The sequence below is a fragment of the Strix uralensis genome, chromosome 1 (assembly GCF_047716275.1).
Source record: "Strix uralensis isolate ZFMK-TIS-50842 chromosome 1, bStrUra1, whole genome shotgun sequence".
In the NCBI taxonomy this organism is placed as follows: domain Eukaryota; kingdom Metazoa; phylum Chordata; class Aves; order Strigiformes; family Strigidae; genus Strix; species Strix uralensis.
Window position 1 is genome coordinate 19,611,095 of NC_133972.1, and position 18,437 is coordinate 19,629,531.

The window sequence follows — 18,437 nt, forward strand, 5'->3', positions numbered from 1 at the left end:
TTAGACACGCTTGTACAAATATTTCAGTTGGTAGCTCCACTTTGTTCATGGAATGACAGAAAGACTGATTCTTCAGAAGTTGGAAATTTTTCCAGACTGAAAATTGAGAAAGAAGAAAATCAGTGATTTAAACTTTCCTGTATATTAGTAAAACAATTGTTTCTCTTTTCTGCTCCCCCAACCTGTCTCCAGTCAGCACCTTTTAAAATTTCAAAGTCCTCCCAGACACAGTCTGGGAGGGAAAGAGGAAGAGCCTGTCTGATGCTGGAGCCCTGGCAGTTTGCAGTCGCATTCCCTTGTTTTCATTGCCTTACAGATTGCCTCAAGGATATTTCTCGCTCTTACTGCAGTCTTGGCAGAATGTAGGACAGGGGCTCACATTGCTGCATTAGCACTGGAAGAGGCTGTTTTTCTGGATGAGACTTGGAGAAATAGCCCTTGAATGTTACAGTAGCATCAGAATGACAGAAGAAGAGTGAAGGTCACAACTGCAGGCACAGTTATGAGACCAGCAGTTCCCAGATTTTGCTTCAAGCACGCTTCCACGCTCAAAACCCTGACCCTGACTGCAGGCTTCATCTTGCATTTGCATTTTCCATAGGCTTTTGAGCCTACTCAGGAATGTCAGAATCCCATGGGGATAGAAAGCTTCTACTTTAGAAACCACTGGGCCAGACCCACATGTTCCCTGTGCATGCCTGCTGGCAGAGCAGATACTGATGCAGTTTGAGAAAGATAACGGTTATTTCATCAGTATCTCAGGTTTTCAGCCTATGAAGGATATGAGATTTACCACAGTGCCACCCACATTAGAGTTTAATTAAACAGAGTTGAGAATATTGCAAGATACAAGATTATAAAGTGGCACTACTCTTCAAGATGCGTCAGGCCAAACTGGCTTGGCAATTTTCCAAAACATTTTCCAGAAATATTCTGGTGTTCTTTGGATTGATGTGTATTGAATTTTGAACTATTACAATCTGAATACGATGACCAGACTGTCAGCATTTGGGAGCAGGTCAACAGATGAAGGAGAATAGGTGGGTTAGAAAATGGAGGACCAAGAGAAGAAGCATAGGGCATTTTGTGTACTACTTGCCAAGCTTTGAGTAACTAGTGTCTATCTCCAAAAACCAATGTGGGGGTTTTTAACCTTTTCACTTCTGTGAATGTCACCCCTCTCTTCAGGTTGAAAGTCAACAAGCTGTGCAGACTCCAGCTGGGACAGAAAACAGCTGCCCTCTTTCTCAGGGCTTTATCTGTTGTGAGCACATCACATCTGTGCTCACACCCTCCAGCATCTTGTAGTCAGCTTCTGATACTGTCTGAAGTCTTTGATTCTATTTTTTCAAAGCAAGGAATAAGCCAAGTTCCGGATAAATAAAAATCAGGATGTCACATCAGCCTGTGATCTCCCATAGTAACTGTATTCCAGATCACAAAGATCAAGCGCATGAAACCTGAAGAAAAACCTTCTTGATTGGGAGATCTAACTTGAGAAAACCCTACCTTATGCAAGCAAAGAAATCGTTTTTCTGAGTATCTTCAGCAAATGGCAGGAATTCTTTCTTATTAAGAAGACCTTTCTACCATAGAATCAAATATCTCCTTTACTTTCCAGTTTGTCCTAGCTCGCTCTCTCCTCTCAAAAATATCTCTTCTTGACCAAAAAGCAGAGTAGCGTCAGAGACATAAAACGTCATCAGGGACACAGCATGAAATACTGAGACTAAAGGCAGGAGAGGTTTAATGGTGAAGGGCCAAGTAACTTCCATTTCTTTTAGTTTTCCATGCAAAAAAGGACTTTAAAAATGTCTGTTATATCCCATGCTATCCATTTGACCATAGTGCTGAGGTAATCTGTAATAAAATACATAGTATGGCAGTACCCAGTAGATGAGAAAATGCATTTCGCCTCTCCAATATTTCCATTAGAGTTTGTAGACAACTGGGCAGTAACAGATTTTTCATATTATTACGCTCTTCTATATTTATTATGCTTTTCTGCAGCCACAAGGATAATGGATTATTTATAGATTGTAGAAACTGTCACTCACTGACCATATTGTGTTGTGGAGCATATAGATCCTCCATAATGTAATTACTGTTGGAAAATTGACTTCCACTTGAAACTCAGAGAAATTTATCTTTATGTTTTAGTGACCTCTGTAAGTGAGTCTGAGTGGCAGCAGCTTCCAATATTTTTTTCTTACCTTTTTTTTTTTCCAATGATTTCTGATCATTTCACATTTTAAAGCAATTGGAATGGGACATCATAAGCCTTAGTAGTCCTTATTCCTGTTAGTAGCAGAAAGCGACTAAACTGCTGATGTGAGTGAAAGAAAAAACTATTTGAAAAATTCATACAGGCGTTAACAGAAGGACAACAGCATTGAGTGAGGTAGTGTCCAGTTTGCCCAGCATCCTCCCTCCAGCAGAAACTTTACCTGGATGCCTAGGAAAGAGCAACAACAGGACAGACATACAACTTTAGTAAGGCAGAAAACAGTATGTGTTTTCTAGATATGTGAATATTCATAAAAACTGTCCAGACACAGGTACATATCTATATGAAACACTGTTACCCAAGGTAGTCTCAACAGGCAAGAAAAGCATACTCGGATTTTTATCCAGATGCCTGAAGTTTTGTCAACTCACTGATTCCTATTTTAGTTGTTTTCTTCCAGTTTTCTTTCTTACAACAGGCTGGAAATGGCAAAGGAGGTGGCAATTTTAACACATTAGTCTTGCCTCCTTTCAGACTGTAGCTTTTACACACCTTGGTTATAACTTATTTTCTGGTTTTTGCTTTTGTTTCTTTTTAATGCAGTGCCAGTGGCAGATATAAAAGCTGTTGTGACTGGGAAAGACTGCCCTCACATGAAGGAGAAAGGAGCTCTTAAACAAAACAAGGTATGGTTCTCAAATTGTTATAAACACACACCCTGCAGAATACAAAGCTTGTCAACTCGACCTTCCCTGAAGTAATACAGGTATTTTTTATTCCAGCCTACCACCTTTCTGTGCATGCACACACACTTTTTTTTTTGCCTCAGACTATGTGAGTTAAATTATTGAGACAGCCTACCCTCCTTTACTCAGATTTCATGGCAGATGTGCATTGTGATATGCCCAGAGCACATTAGGAAAGTCTTTAGTAGTGATGTCTTCTACCTCTAAAGCAAAGCAGTTTTGACTGCTGCCATAGAGCAGACTAGCAGTGACTGTTGGTACCTACTCCTATATTGTCTCTGATAAATAACTAGATTGTTCCAGGTGTATTCTCTGATAGCTCATGCTCAGTGAACAGTGGCACATGCCAAAATAGCAATTAATGTCCAGTTCATGATACCTTCAGGTCCGGTCAGGTAGAAAAACAACTTCCAACAAAAGGATGTAACGTAAATGTTGGTCAGTTAACCAGGTGTATAAGGATGTGTTCAGCAGTGCATTTTGGGAAAAAATGTGTAGGAGACAATGGTCATCTTAAATTAGATTTATGCTACCTTTCAGAGTTTCAGATCAAGAACTGTACACTGACAGTAGGACTCAAATTGTACAGTGACAGAATCTTGCAGAGTTTTCGTTAGTAAGAATTGCCACCACAGCAAGAAGAAATTGAGTTACTAGCAAAGTCTGACATCTTTAGTGGTGAAGGTCTTCATACCATATTGTAGAGGTATATTCATAAGTTTTCTAGCAGGTCACCTTACAAGAAAGAGTGCAACTCTAATGATGTGGTTCCAGGTCAGAGTGAACACCCTGAGGTCTGGGAACCAGATCAGAGGATTTGAATCGGAATTTCTAGTTACCTGAAACAGAGAAATTTTGGGTCCAACAAGAAGGAGATTTTGATGGACAAAATAGTGAAGAGTTCCTGCTTCAACACTTTAAAAGTGAAATGCATGCATTTGGTGTTCAAATATATACTGGAAAAAACAGTTCTGATGGGAACCATAGAGAATGAAAAGGCACTGTCAAAACTACATCACACAACTGTTGCAGCTTCATAGCTGCAACTTTTCTTAACTATAGACAGATACACAGAACATCTCGAGTATTCTTTGCACCTCTTTCTCATATACATGAATTGCTTTAAGTCTATCAGGATACAGTCATCAACTTTCAGCATTGGCTTTACATGGTGGGAAATGAAAAAGTCAAGCCCAGCGAGGAAAAAAAAAAAAAAATCCTAGGAGTATTTTTCCTTTTGATTTTCTGAATTGGGGCACTAACACACACATGCACACAATAGATTGCATACAACTCCTACCTCATGTTACAGCTGAACCATCAACAGCATTTGGCTGGGGCATTTATATGATACATATAAAGTATTTTTAGTGCTTCCTTGTCTTAGCACTCATATGTCCACAGAAAAAGGAAAGATAGGAAGATGGAAAGCAGTGGGTGGCAGTGATGGAAATGTGTCATCTTTATGGAGCAGTAATGTCTAGATAGTGTTTAATGCTAAACAGCAATGCTGTAGATCAGTTTGTCCTCAGCTGTCAGCATCGCCCCGTTTCCTCACGTAAAATTGCTTTGGACTGGCATAAAACTTCTGGCTGAGAATGTGAACATCAGGAGCTGATAGGCAGCATGGCTGCATCCATGTCTGGAGCATTCCATTTGTGACCCAGGCAATAAAAATTTTACTGTTTTTATTATTTCCAATGTGGTCTGGGTTTTTTGATGGTTTGTTGTTTGGTTTTTTATTTTTCTTCCTTTATTCCTTGTTTCTTCCCTCGGGAATCACAGAATTTGTGAAATTAGTTGTCAATCAAACTGTCATGCGCAATATTGCAATTACTTAACTGACATCATAGGAATAACATATCATTGTTTGTGCAGTACCAAGTTAATGTGGACAACAACATGAAAATTAAAATAAAAAAACAAGCCAAACACAGAATGCAGTTTGGCTGAGATTGGTGTATGAAACCTTTCACTTCCTGAAATTTCACAATCGGTGATATATTTTTTAAGAGGCCTTTTCATCATGGCTTTCTTTTTACATATATAATGACCACCTTGATATTTATTCATTGGCAGAAAAGAAAATTGAATGGCAGAATGCCACTGCTGTGAACATAGCTGGAATTGGCAGAATGTCCATAACAAAGGCTTCAACGTCTCTTCATTTGCTGGCACATGGCTGTTATTCTTACAGCGGGACCATTTAGAAATAAATAAGAGTTAAACTGAATTGAAATTTGCATGCATATGAAGCTGGAACAACTTGATAGGACCAGACCTGAATCCTTTGTTGTTCATCTTGCTTGTGTTTTTAAATTAGGTTTAATTTTAAAGTCCTCATTTCTGTCTCTCGAGTAATATTAATTAATTTCAAGGAAATGAAATATATTAGATTTTGCAGCCTTCAAAACAAAGCACAAGAGAAGAATTTGGAAAAAACATTGCCATGTATTTCTAAGTGTTATTCTATCACTCTTTATTTGCTGATATGGCAGGCTTCAGGCTTGGTGCCTTTTTAGTCAGCAGAAATGGTTCTGCTCACTTCCCTATTGAATGCAGCTTCTCTTTTATTTCATGTTGGTTGAACAAGTTCCCTGCCACTTCATGTATAGATAGTTCTCAGGGAGGGGGATCTTCTGGCTCTGGCAGGCAAACTTAACATGGCTGTGATCTCAGCCTTCAGCAAAGACACGGGCATTTTGAGGCTGTTGATGACAGTAGGCAGAGAGTAGTGAGGTCAGTCCAGGTGCATGGGATCACTCAGCCATAGGCACCTAAAATGCCTGTTCATCAAAAATGGCTTGTCCCTGGTCCATGCGAGGGCCCAGCCGACACCGGGGGACAGAGAAGCTCTGGGCGTGGGAGAGCAAGCTTCCCCTCACACCGCCTACAACAGCTTTCCCTGCAGAGTTGAAACCAAGGAGTGGGAAGTGTCCAGCCAGCATGTGCAAAGTCTCTTGTTCCCTGTTTTCAGTGAAGCTCAACAGAGAGGCATGTCATGGATCCCAGTACCCATTACGTGTGACAAGCATCGAGGGAAGGGCAGAGGTCTGAAATGGGCAAGGGCAGAAAGGGTTAGGAGTGACATGGGAGTGAGTTCAGCAGACTGAGGTGGGGAAGAAGGCAAAACAAAGAGGGAAGGAGCAGGTTGGAAGGAACTGGGAGAGAAAAAAGACCAGAGAGAAACTGGTAGAAAAGGCTAGAGTGGAAAAAGACTTTGAGAAAGGTTGAGAAGTAGGACCAGAAGAAGGAGGAAAAAACCACAGATGGCTGATAGACACTGACCAGTTTTCCTTTAGGAATTGCCAGTTCCTCAAAATCACCTGTCATTGATGGGAACGTAACAAATCCAGGTGGGGGTGCCTGACAAGTCAGCCAGCTCAACCACTGAGACCACCAGCTGGCAGCTCCAGCTCCTTAGGCTTCCATTTTCCTTGACAATTAGCTGTGCATGAAATGACAGAGATGCTGGCCCCTGGAAGCTGTAATTCCTGAGCCTTTAGTCTCCGGAGCAGCCAGCAAAGAAGATGAACTGGAGCCAGGGCTGCCAAACTCCCACTTACCCCCATAAAGGGAAGCTTGGTGCCCTAAATTTAGCTCTTTCTCATTCTCTGTATGACTGAGAATGACTAAACCCGTGACTCCCTGGGATATTCCTCTTTCAGGCAGGGATTTTCTCTCCTTTTCCTTTCTTTGAGATGACCAAAAACTTTAATCCTTGGAATTTCCCAAGGGACAAATTTTCAAGGGCCAGGCCTATGGGATTGTTGTTGACCTTCATGAAATTCAAGAAATCAAAGTAGAGCAGTGATCATTTTTGCAATCATACATTTTATTTCACAGCCTCAGTTGCATGACTTGGCATGTTCTGTCAGTGGTTTATAACACTCTGTGAGGAGATAATGCCAGGTTTGTGTGGGCAGAGATAAATTTGTTTCTGTAATGAGGGACATCACTTTTAATAAGGTGTGGCTGAGAGACATGCTTAAAACACAAAAAGGCTACGTGAGCCGTATGTTTGCTGAGTGCACAGGCACTATTAGTATCTGCAGCTTCCTTGGGGATTTAACACAGACTTCTCTCCTGTGGCCTGGCAATACAGCAAGTTGGATCTAATAACTAAACTCAGGGAAACCAAGAGCATTTCACGTAAGAAGCCTGATCTCTGATCATCCAAGATTATCCGTAAGGATTGCAAGTTTTACGAATCAGGCTCTGCTTTTAATCACACAAGATCAAAAGATGAAATAACCCTCGCAGAAATCCAAAGACCTGTGTCTGTTTCAGACCAGGAGATCAGGGATAGAAATCTAGAGCAATGTATATGCTGCAGTCCCCACAGTCAATTCTTCCATTTTAAAACTTAGTGTAGCAAATCTAAGAAGCCATGCTCTTGCTGCTGGCAGCGTAGGGACTGTTGTCAGCTGAGAGTCAGCAAAGGCAATCAGTATTATGGGGCTCAGGAAGCCAAGAGGTGAAAAGAACAGAGCATACAATATAGATCAAAGTAGTTACAAGTCAGCACTGTCCTCTGTAGCCAGGTCTTTTTCCAACAGAGTTGTTATATCCATATCAGCTAGCTTACAGGTCGTGAAATCCTTGTAATGGCACTTGTAGCGATGGGTGCAGTAACCATGATAACACAACATCTTTACATGCTCACTGCTGGCCAGTGGAAGTCCATTATTTATTCAGGTTGGTTGGGTTTCCCCATAGGAACCCAGGTCCAGGTGACCTTTAGGAAAGGTCAGTGCTTAATGAATTCACTTTGGCACCTTTGAAATTCCCAATTCAATGCTGAGGAGAAAAAAGATAATTTTTTTCTTTTTCCAAGGTTCATTTGGGTCTTTATGACTGAGTAACCCAGATAGTTCAGTTTGACTGAGGCTGCTGATTCTGGTTCAGGTGGAGAAAAGATTACAGAAATCTTTTGAGGATGAATAATTTAATAGATTTCCAGCAGTGAAAAGACCATAAGTATATACCAGGAGATTAATTGTCCTGGCAAAATTTTGACACAGGGAATCAAACCTTGAAAAACTTTGCAAATTTCATGTATACAAATTGAAAAAAACTGTGGGTCTTCATGAAGAGTTTGTTGCAAGTGTACTATTATGGATTATGTTGATTTTAGTCCTTGCCATTGCCTAGCTCAAATCTAAACTCAAATGCTAAAGTAATCCATGACCAAGTGAGCTACAGTCAGCACTGAGGGGGGTGAGTTTGTTTTGACTGAAGCATCCATGGTGGGATTCTTACTGTGCCAGTCTGTTGCGGTGGTCTGGTACTACTGCAACTTTGGCCAGGCAGGAGATTACCATAACCTATTTTTCCACTTGTTTGGGGGAATAAGTGGTAGGAAAGACAGACAGACCTGAGCATATTAATGCCTCTGTCATGTAGCATTAATATATGTTTCTTTGTATTGTTCCAGGAGGTGCTAGAGCTTGCTTTCTCTATATTGTATGACTCAAGTGGCCAGTTGAATTTCATTGCTCCAGACAAGCATGAGGTAAGTCAAATTCAGAATACAGAAGCTTCTTTGTAGCCCTCTTTAGTTGCTTTATGGCAGCAGCCAACTTTATAAGAACATAAGAATTGTCACCCTGGCAGAGGCTGCAGGTCCATCTAAACCTGTGTCATGTCTCAACAAACTGAAAGCAGAGGGATTAGTATGGGAGCAAGACCTTCTGCAATTTCCATGCATATCCTGGGCCACAAAAGGAACGTGTTTTGTATTTGTACATCATAGAGCACGTGAGGGTCCAAATTCAAGACCAGTACTTCTAAAACCTACTCAAATATGAACCATAAGTAAGAGAAAGAGAGCTTGGGGAGACTTCACAGTTTCCACAGACCTTGCTCACCATTTCCTGGTGTAGTAAAGATTTCTGCTGGTCTGGTCTACCCTTGAGGATTTTTGCTGTGTGTTCACTTTAGTGAACTTTAGTTCAACACCAAAGATTTGTACAGCCAAGCTCTTAAAGAATCCCTGCCATCCTCAGCTCATCTTGATGATGCCAACATAATCCAAAACCATTGCTGGGTTTCAATTTCAGCCAAAGACTTGTGTTCTGCTGAATAGCATATCCACTTATTCTTAATTTCACATTGCTTAAGACCATTCATGACAGGTGATCATAGAAGGTCCTCTCTATTGCATCTCCACAGGGGGCTGTTTTGCAATGGGTCTCACTTGTATGAAGACGGTGTAAATACCAATAGCAAAGCCCAATGACAGCCTCCTCCCTGCTTCCTTGTCTTACTTGAAAACACAAGGAATAGGCAACATCATTGCCTTTTGGAAGGTGATTGAACTAATTTACCTAATTATGTGGAAACATTGGATGTCTTTCTCTCAAAGAATTTTCACGTAAAGATTTAGCAGAATGCACTATATTAAAAAATAAAGAGGGAATAAAGTTTTTCCCTCTCATTTCTAAAGCAACAAGAGCTGGTGTTCCATCTGCACACTTATTTTCTGGTATCACATTTGGTCTCAGTTCAGGACACTGTGTTAAGATGATGAAACATAGAAGATTGCATTAAACTGTAATGTTATTAAAGTGCATGAAATTGCATTACAAGTGAAGTGTATTTAGTTACACAGCTTCAACATTTGCAATTCTGGATTAAAACCTTGAAATAAATGTTAATTTTAGGAGAGGAAATTAAGTTGTGCTCATTTGGGTTTTCCTAGGGATTAATATTTGAGTGTCATCTTCAAGTATGTTCCTTTCAGAGAAATATTTGCAGGTCAGTTTTGATCTAAGAGAAAGTAGCAGTAAGATCCCAGGCATAATGTGCCATTAGAGCTGTAGGTCTAAGCAAAGCATGATTATCTTCATCCTCTGAAATGAACATATGTTAGATGCTTTCTGATATAAATTCTCCAGAAACTGAAGTCTTGTCTATTTCAGCTCATAAAAGCAAACCATCATGAAAATTGACAATTTTTTCAGCTGCTTCTATCTCAAATATAGTCTATGGCTATAAGTGTATTTTAATGGTCTAAATGTTCAAAAACTGCTACTGCACCCCACTGACGGGCAGTAGCATTGTGAGATGCACCAACCCAATTGCTCATGATTGTGTTAACACATCTATTATCCTTAATTCTCTTTTTGATCTTGTGCTGCTTCTTTGAAACAAAATTAATATGTTCAAAAAAACAGCCAGAGGCAGCAGTCTCTGCTGCTACTTGACAGTTCCCAAGTGAACGTTTTCAAAAGGGCTTCTCACTTCCTCTGTACTTTTCCATGGCCTACAGAAGAGTGAATTGTAATTAAAACAAAAAGTACAAGTGTTCAGAGGAAGCACCCAAAAGGAAAGGCAAGTTGCGTGTTATGAAGCCCACGACTCTTCATCAAAGTAACTGGGGTGCTTGTCAATAGAAGTGCTAGTTTAGCAGTGTTGTCAACTTGGGAGATTTGATGGGTCGTATTTCAGGATTTGGAAAGCTTTGTGTGAAGCACCAGGAATGATGTTAGTACGTGACAATTTCAGGTCAGACTTACGGGGTTTTTTCAAGTACTTCTACAGTCCTCATGATTGTAGAGTGAGGTTTGAACATGGGAATTGAGTGTGTCCTAAAAACAAAAATTGAATTAGGATCATAGGATGATTTAGGTTGTAAGGAACCTTGGGGGTGGCCCCAATTCAACATCCTGCTCCAAGCAGGTCAGTGATGAGCTCAGACCAGGTTACTTGGGGACGCATCCAAATGGATGGAGCCTGCACAACCTTTGTGGTTGTTTGGTTCCACTGACTTGATTCCCAAGGTATTTCTTTAATAAAATCTCATTACTGAACTAATATTGTTGAGTTTTGGACCTCATTCTTGCACACTTGTTTGGCAATACCCTTAGCCATCTGTTGGAGCTTACTGCTAGCCAGAGGATTCAGCACTGAGAGATCACTCCATCGTATTTGTTTTTCATTTAAATACTAATAGCTGGTTTCAACTACATAGCAAAAAGGTGGATTAATCTTATCCTTGATTTTTGTCAGAGAAACTGATGAGGGAGGCTATAATTAGGTTTCATTGGAGTTTTATGAAAATGAATCTGTAGTAAATTAATTTTTCAGTGGCTCTTAGTCTGTTTTGCATATTAAAAAGAAAAAAGCTTCTGAATGAATGCCTCTGTTTTTCCACCATCTCATTAGGATTTCTCTCTGCTCAAAATGTACAGGAGTTTAATTAGATGCACTTGCCAATATGGAGATTAGAGAGGAAGCCCCTTTTCCAGGCCATTGCACACATCTGAATTGTAGCCAGAATTTGGCTTCTGTGGGTCCTGAATGAGTTATATCTGAAAGAGGAGAGAACTGCAGTTCTGCTTTCTGGCTCGCTGGGATTCCTCCCCAGAGAAAGTGTTGGGCATCTCACTGTGCAGGTGATGGACAATTTATGTCAGGGGCTGCATCTGTTGAATGGATGCTCTGCAGTTCTGTAACCTGAGCAGAGCCTTTTGCCTTTCTGGTCCTTTCCTCATAGTGAATTCTGGAAAATTGCTTTTACAAAGAAAGATTTCAAGTCCTTAAAATCTTGAAATCTTGAAATAAAAATTATAGTCTGATCAAAAATATTTACATTTCTAGAATAGATTCTTTCTTTTCCTGATGTTCTGTATACACTCCACAAAAACTGCATGCTTTAAAAGTCTTCAGTGACACACTTTGACAGCCTAGAATAGGCAGGCTAAGTTGTTTATTTAGCACTTGTTAGCAGGACCGTCTGAACCCTAAAGTCTCTTCTATATAGCTAATCTCATGTTAAAGCTGCAGCTTGGCTTACTGACACCCTGGGTGAAATCCTAGCTGTGCTACTGTTTTGTTACTGACTTAAATGGGTCGGATTTCACTTTGGATGTTGAAGTGTGTTAACCATCCTTTTTTAAAAATATGCCCTTTTTCTGGATGAAGACATACCCCAAGAGGGGTTTTTCTCTCTCTTCCATTAAAATAATCCTCGTTTCTGCTGTAGGATGAAGTCAACCATGGCTATCTTTAAACTTGGCGGTATCACGTAGCAAATGGTCAGCTAAATTTAAAACCCATTTTTTGGCATGAAATCTAGCAGAAGTATCTGTAAGATAAAAATGCAGTTACGGTTGATTTAATTTTTCCCTGCAAACTAGGACACAAGTTCATGATTGAAATCTTTATTTTTAGATTATAGCATTTGAGTACTTCTGTTCATAGTTGAATAAATGGCTTGTAGTAGTAAGTGGAAGTGACTTACTTGATAGAAGTTGACTCTAGATCACCAGTCTCCCTTGGGTTTGTTGCTTATTTAAAATGGTTATTCAACCCATGTTTATGCCAAGATGTCAGCTGTTGGGAAAGATGGCTTTTCCTATTAGGAAAAAGCTAACAGTAAGGAAGGAGTTTTAGAGGCCAGTTCAGCATTGGCAGCATTTAGAATTACACCAGGTAACCTTGCATTTAATTTTCATGAAGGACACAACATTGACTGACTGTAGTTTTCACAATATGTCATTTCATGTAAAATAGTGCTAAAGTAGGCATGGATATGTAAGCGAGAGCCTATCTTTGTGTATGTCAGTTGTAGGTTAGTCAGTAGGTTAGTCTATAGGAAAGCAAACCACAATAAAATTAGACAGTTGGTTCAGGATTTCTTACACAAAGAGTTGAGAACGATTTGGGGTGGGACTCGGTTCACCTAACTTACCTGTCTTGGAATTAAAAGTTTGGTGTAAGATAATCAGGGTTTTTCTGTAAGTACTGGGGAAAGAGAAAGAGAGAGGGGGAGAAGGAGATATCTCCAGAGGTTCATTGTGCTAAGTTGTTCTTTCTCCTGTAACAATTGAAGAATATTCAACAAGAAGGTTGGAGGAGATAGCAAATTGTCAAACAATTAATTACTGTAATTTCTCCACATTTTTAAGGAATGGTTTTTACATTTTCTGAGCAGCTCAGTGTAACATGCCTTCTTCATCGATAAGAGCTAATAAAACGAATCAACCTCATTTTAGGTCTCTTTGTCCTGTGGGAGCAATAACTCTAGAGGACCAGGCCAGACAAGCAGTTTGTGTACGGAAAGTCTATTAATGATAGTTTTTATCTTTTTCCTGTGCAGTATTGTGTATGGACCGATGGGCTGAACGCCCTCCTTGGGAAGGATATGTTGAGTGATCTAACGCGGAATGACTTAGACACACTGCTCAGCATGGAGATAAAGCTACGCCTCCTTGACTTGGAAAACATACAGATCCCGGATGCTCCCCCACCTATCCCAAAGGAGCCCAGCAACTACGACTTTGTTTATGACTGTAACTGAGGCTGTCACTGAAACTTGCTTCAAAACTGGAAATATTATAACTGGAGAGAGATTTAAAAAAAAAAAAAAAAAAGAAAGAAGAGTGTGAGGAAAAAAAGAAACCCACTTGTGCACCTTGGATTTTGGCTTTGGGGAGGGGTGTAGAAACACTTGCATTCCTCCCTGTTCCCTGCATCCCTTCCTTCCCCATTCCCATCTTCCCCATTGCTCATCCAAATCCACATTGCTTTAATTAACTTGTAATTGCAGGCCGTTGGCCTTGCTTAAGGCAAAGACTGCCACTAAGAAGCACCCTCCTGAGGACTTTTTTTACATTTTTAATACTGGAATAGACATTCTTAACTAAAGGACGATGTTATCAAACTGCATGCCTGTGAAACCCACTTGGCAGGGCAGAGGCTTTAACTGGAAGGAGGAGGGAGGTAGGGAGCAGAAGCAGCTACTGTAAGCAGAAGATTTCCCCAGACACTCCCAAGAGTCTGCTCACAACTGAATCCAATGCGATGATGAAAATTGTTAACTGCTTCCCAGTGCTTGCACCATTCATCACTGTCATTATTCTTTCCACTGTCATCTCGACTCTTGCCACCAGCCTTCACCCAACTGATCAGCTCCCAAAATGGAAAGTCTGCAGGTTTTTGCTGTACCATACGCTGCAATGCTGCAACAGCTTTTAACTTCTTTTCCTCCCAGCTCTTAAATAGCCCCACACTAGCAGATCACTCGCACAAACTGTGTATGAAGCCACTAGTGTGTCCCACCCCTATAGCGTTCCCTAAGCCTCAGTTGCCTCTAAAATTGGCTTGTTGCTATTCGAAGTGATTTTTATTTTCTTGGTCCAAAGTTCAACAGTAATTTCCACAAATTAATTACAACTGCCAAACATCCAGGTTTACATTGTTGTCATTGCTACAGTGTTAGAAATTTGCAAGGGATTTCTTTTGTACGGGTTCTAATTTTTTATTTTATTTTGCCAAACAAATATATTTAATGAAAACTAATCTCATTGTGAGTACTTTTGGGGGACAATATTTTTACTTAATTTCCGTTTGGAACATTTGCCCTGAAGGGAAAAAATAATATTTCCCTTCAACTTCACTGTTGAATAAAAATCTGAGTTGTGATGATTCTTGGAACTTTGTTTTTCTTCTGAAGTTTTCTTTTATTCTTTGTGGTTCCTAGCAATTCTGAAGTGGTTGGTCCAAAGAGGAAAGGGAAAGTGGAACCCTTCTTATCTGCATCTGATTTAATTTACATATTTGTTTGTTTGTGATGACAAGGGTGAGATGCATGAGTACATGAGCCTTCCTTGTGAGAAGGACCCTTTGTGAAATCTGAAATCACAGCATACTGATGTGCTCATGGTCAGTTTAAGACTGCTGCCTTTACTGTGTTTGCCAGAGTAACTGTCTTCCTGTATTTCCATTTCCTCCCTTGAGAGTGTTTCTGGCTGCAGCAGATGGGTACTGGGGAAGTTTGGGCTTTGTAGGATGGATTCCCTCCCTCCTCACATTCTTCTAGATATTGCACTAAGTTCAATATCTCTTACAAAAGTGCTGGGTCTAGATCTAGAGGAACCTGCCAGCCCTTTCCCTCCCACTGTGCATGCTGGACAGATGTTTATTTGTGTGAGTTCCTCTCCTACTCAGACCCAGGTGAAAAAAACCCACGAAGGAGTTTTATCAGAGCTTGTGCTAGTGAGAAACCTGGAGGGTGGTTCCAGTTTAGACAGACACAGAAGACCTCAACTGAGGTGACGTTTGCTCCATACAGCCAGCCCTGGGGCAAACGTCCTGACTGACCTCACACCAGGTAAAGAGAGACATGGTGTCCTGCAGGTGCAACAAAAAAGAGGATGAGGAGAATGTTGGATGAGTTTAAGCATGAGCATCCTAAGGAAGGTGCCTTCCTGAAGCTGTCTTTGCAGTATTTTATGAATGCCTTGATCTAACAGGAGATCTAAGTTGGTTCAGGTGGTAATGGATGGTAAAGTAAGGAAAAAAGAGCCTCTGAATTAAACGCCGAAGTAGGAAGTTACAGTGGGCTGTGTCCTGAGAGAAGTTTCAGTCTGAATGAGAACAGGGATGTGCAACACGAGAGGTGGGAGTTTGAGCTGTTTTATTCTCCAGAGCCTTGTCAGACTCTAGCAAAGGTAGTCATGGTCAGGAATGAGTGGAAGCAAAGGCACTGCCTGCCACAGGGGATTTTGGAGGGGTCCTGGGGTTGGGGGCTGGAGATAGGAACACATTTCTTCATAAGACACTGATGCTGTCTCTTGTCTGCGTGAAGACAACACGCAGAGCAGAACAGAGAATCTGAGTTGTTTTAGTAATCTCCCTGACCCAGCTGGACGGCTTGGCTGTGCATAACGTTTGCTTTTTATTTACAGACTGCAGAGCTGGTGCTTCAGATGGGTATTGCTCATTGTCGAAAGAAACACCTTCCACTCCTAAGTGATAAGAGCCAAACGTTGCCATCTCAGTTGCAATCTGATGCCGTGATCTTAGCAGGTGGGCGTCTGTGTGACAATCAGAAAGGAGCAAACAAAAACCCTCCTCCCGGGGACAACTTGAGCAGGAGGAAAAGGTTAGGCTTGCCTCCCCCGCTAAGGTGAGTGCCCCGAATTGCACACTGAGAGCCGAGGGGAGGTGGTGGGAGAAAAGTTGGCAACTGAGCCTTCTGTTTTTACCAACGCCTCGTGCCCATCCACATTACACTGAGGCACATCAACACCACTTGGGCAGCGTGGGGCTCTTGAGCGTAGATCGCTGGTAGCTGGCTCTCTCCTTACACCCCTCTGGCCTCGTGCAAGCAGGCGACATAGCCCAGTGGCCTCTCTCCTGCCCTGGGACTCTGCAGTCCTGACCAGGGGGGTCCAGGTCCGGGGCTGGCTGGGTGCCACAGCACTGCTCGCATGGCGCCAGCTCACCGCCTCCTACAGCCCTGCCTGACAGGAGCCCCATCTCCTCACGTGGCCCAGCAATTTGTATGGGTTATGCATCGTGTGGGATGGTCACATGAGCAGGCATGCTAAATTTGTCTTCCCCCCACGTGTCCCACCCTGCCATAAGAAAGAAGAGGCTCGAGAGATGCGTTGGCGTAATAGCCCATGCAGCTATTTTAAAAGCGCTTCCACAGCAACACGAAGAGCTGTGGTGCAAACAAGAATCCTGCCTTCAGTTTCTAGTGCTGTCATACAGCCTCTCTTCACTATTATGAAATTTTTTAAAAAAAAAAGTTTAATGATGAACAAGTATCCCGCTGCTTCCCATTCATTTAAAAAAATTGAGAATGAAAATGGCAAATTCATTTGCTCATGCTGTTGTGTGTTCCGGAAAAGCTTTTAAGGCTTCACATTCAAGGAGCTGCAGGAGGAAAAAAAATTGCTATTGAAGTTTCTTGTATAATTTCAAAACATTAAGTGGGTAATTGCTTGTAAAAGCCATGAAGGGGAGAGAGAACAAAAAACATAATCATTCTAATTTTAGCTTCTGTTTTTGAAATGACTTTGCTTTTGAAAGTGAATATATTCTTTTACCAGAAAACTTGAATCAAGAAAAACATGTATCTTCTTAAGTCAACTGCTTGCCCTGCTTGTAAGGACAAGGAGAAGAGCAGCAGTGCTAAGTAATCCTGCACAAAAGCAAGCTATGTGTCAGAGAAAGAGCTTGCACTCTCTGGGCTTTCATTACCACTTTTCAGAAGCAATTCCTTTTTCAGTATGAAGAAGTCTTAATAAACCTTTCAACTTGCAGGGAAAAATAACATTCTCTTGCAAAGAGGCAGGTAGGTGATGATTCTCTCTTGAGTTGCAAAATGACCATGCAAGATCCTGATTACTTTATTTGTGAAATCCTCTCGTGTCATCTTGCTCTATCCAGGATTGCATTTTGCTTGCCCAGGGTGCTTGTTACCAGTGTTTCTCTCCCATCAGTTGTCCCCAGTAATGCAGGCATGTCATGTGTGTATGGGAATGCGAAGGCTTGTATGGAAATCTTGTGGGATGCACTGCCCAGAGCAAATCCCTGTCCTCTCTGGCAGACAGCTGAGTCACAAGGGAGCCCTGTGTGCCCGCAGCAGCCCCGTTGCCCACCAGCTGCAATCACATGGGCTCTGGCCACCAAACAGCTTTTGAAAGAGGGAGGGATAAAAGGGAGGAGAAATTAAACCCCCTCCTGGCAGGGAAAGACCGAGAAAGAGAGGCATGGGCATGAAAAACCCCTGAATGCCAGGCTGTTTTCCCCAGAGCTTGCTAAATCAGGATGAGACTCACTCAGTGTTCTCTGCCTCCCTAGATGATAATTATATTTGAATATTAAACATCCAAATGGCTTACACAAGTTCTCTGATTAACAAAACAATTACCAATGCATCAAAAGTGGCTTGATTTTGGGTTGATAAACAGGCACCTAAATTTAGGTGGGTGCTTGTGGACCTAGCTGGATCAGGGCCTGTGTGAGCAGAAAGGCAATTTTACCTGTTACTGAGTTCTCACTACGTGTTTGGAGGTGATGCAAATAATGACTTTCTGTCTGATGTGTAATTGGATTGGGAACCACTGGTTATTTCATGAGACTGAACAAGATGCCACCTGATCATTCAACATCACTCCAGCTGCTTCATGCATCTTTGGGACTTACACAGAGGTAAAAGGACTGAAACAGGAACTCTTTCTGTGTGAAATCAGGCTGAAACTTGAGAGGAGAGTGGTGTTAAAACCACAAGTTTGTTAGGGCAGGACCAGGTGTAAAATGGATGTTGGAAGAGCCATGAATTTTTATAGCAAGGTGATTTCAAAGTGCTGATTCAGGGAGCGCTGTCCTGCAGGAGCCTCATGAGGGCAAGGTTAAAAAGAACTGGAGACAGTTTCAAACTCATCTAGTAACACATATTTACGTTTTATTTTCACTTCTGGCTGGGAGGCCTTGTAGGTCTCTTAAGAGCAGAGCTGGTCTGGTGATGCTTAGTTTGCAGGGACATACAGGGCAAAGGAAACATTTCATTAGCCACCCTTCTCCAAGTGGAGAGGTTGCTGTTGGAAGTAGAAGAGTTTTCTGAACTGGTGTGTTTTTTCAACAGAGAATTTCTCAGCTTTACCGTGGCCACCTCGCTGAAGGTGCTATGTGGAGAACAGTAGCTGTTGTGGTTTTATACTGTC

At 41.4% G+C, this 18,437-nt stretch overlaps 1 protein-coding gene across 3 annotated transcripts in view; it reads left to right on the forward strand.

Moving 5' to 3' along the window:
- Positions 1-14,415, forward strand: part of ELMO1 (engulfment and cell motility 1) — a 309,226-nt gene extending 294,811 nt beyond the window's left edge. For all 3 annotated transcript variants that reach the window (XM_074858472.1, XM_074858461.1, XM_074858482.1), the window contains 3 exons: positions 2,831-2,913; positions 8,411-8,488; positions 13,079-14,415. In XM_074858472.1, the coding sequence (XP_074714573.1) occupies positions 2,831-2,913; positions 8,411-8,488; positions 13,079-13,279 (362 nt within the window). In that variant the 3' untranslated portion in view covers positions 13,280-14,415. The remainder of the gene's footprint in view (positions 1-2,830; positions 2,914-8,410; positions 8,489-13,078) is intronic.
- Positions 14,416-18,437: the final 4,022 nt, after the last annotated feature.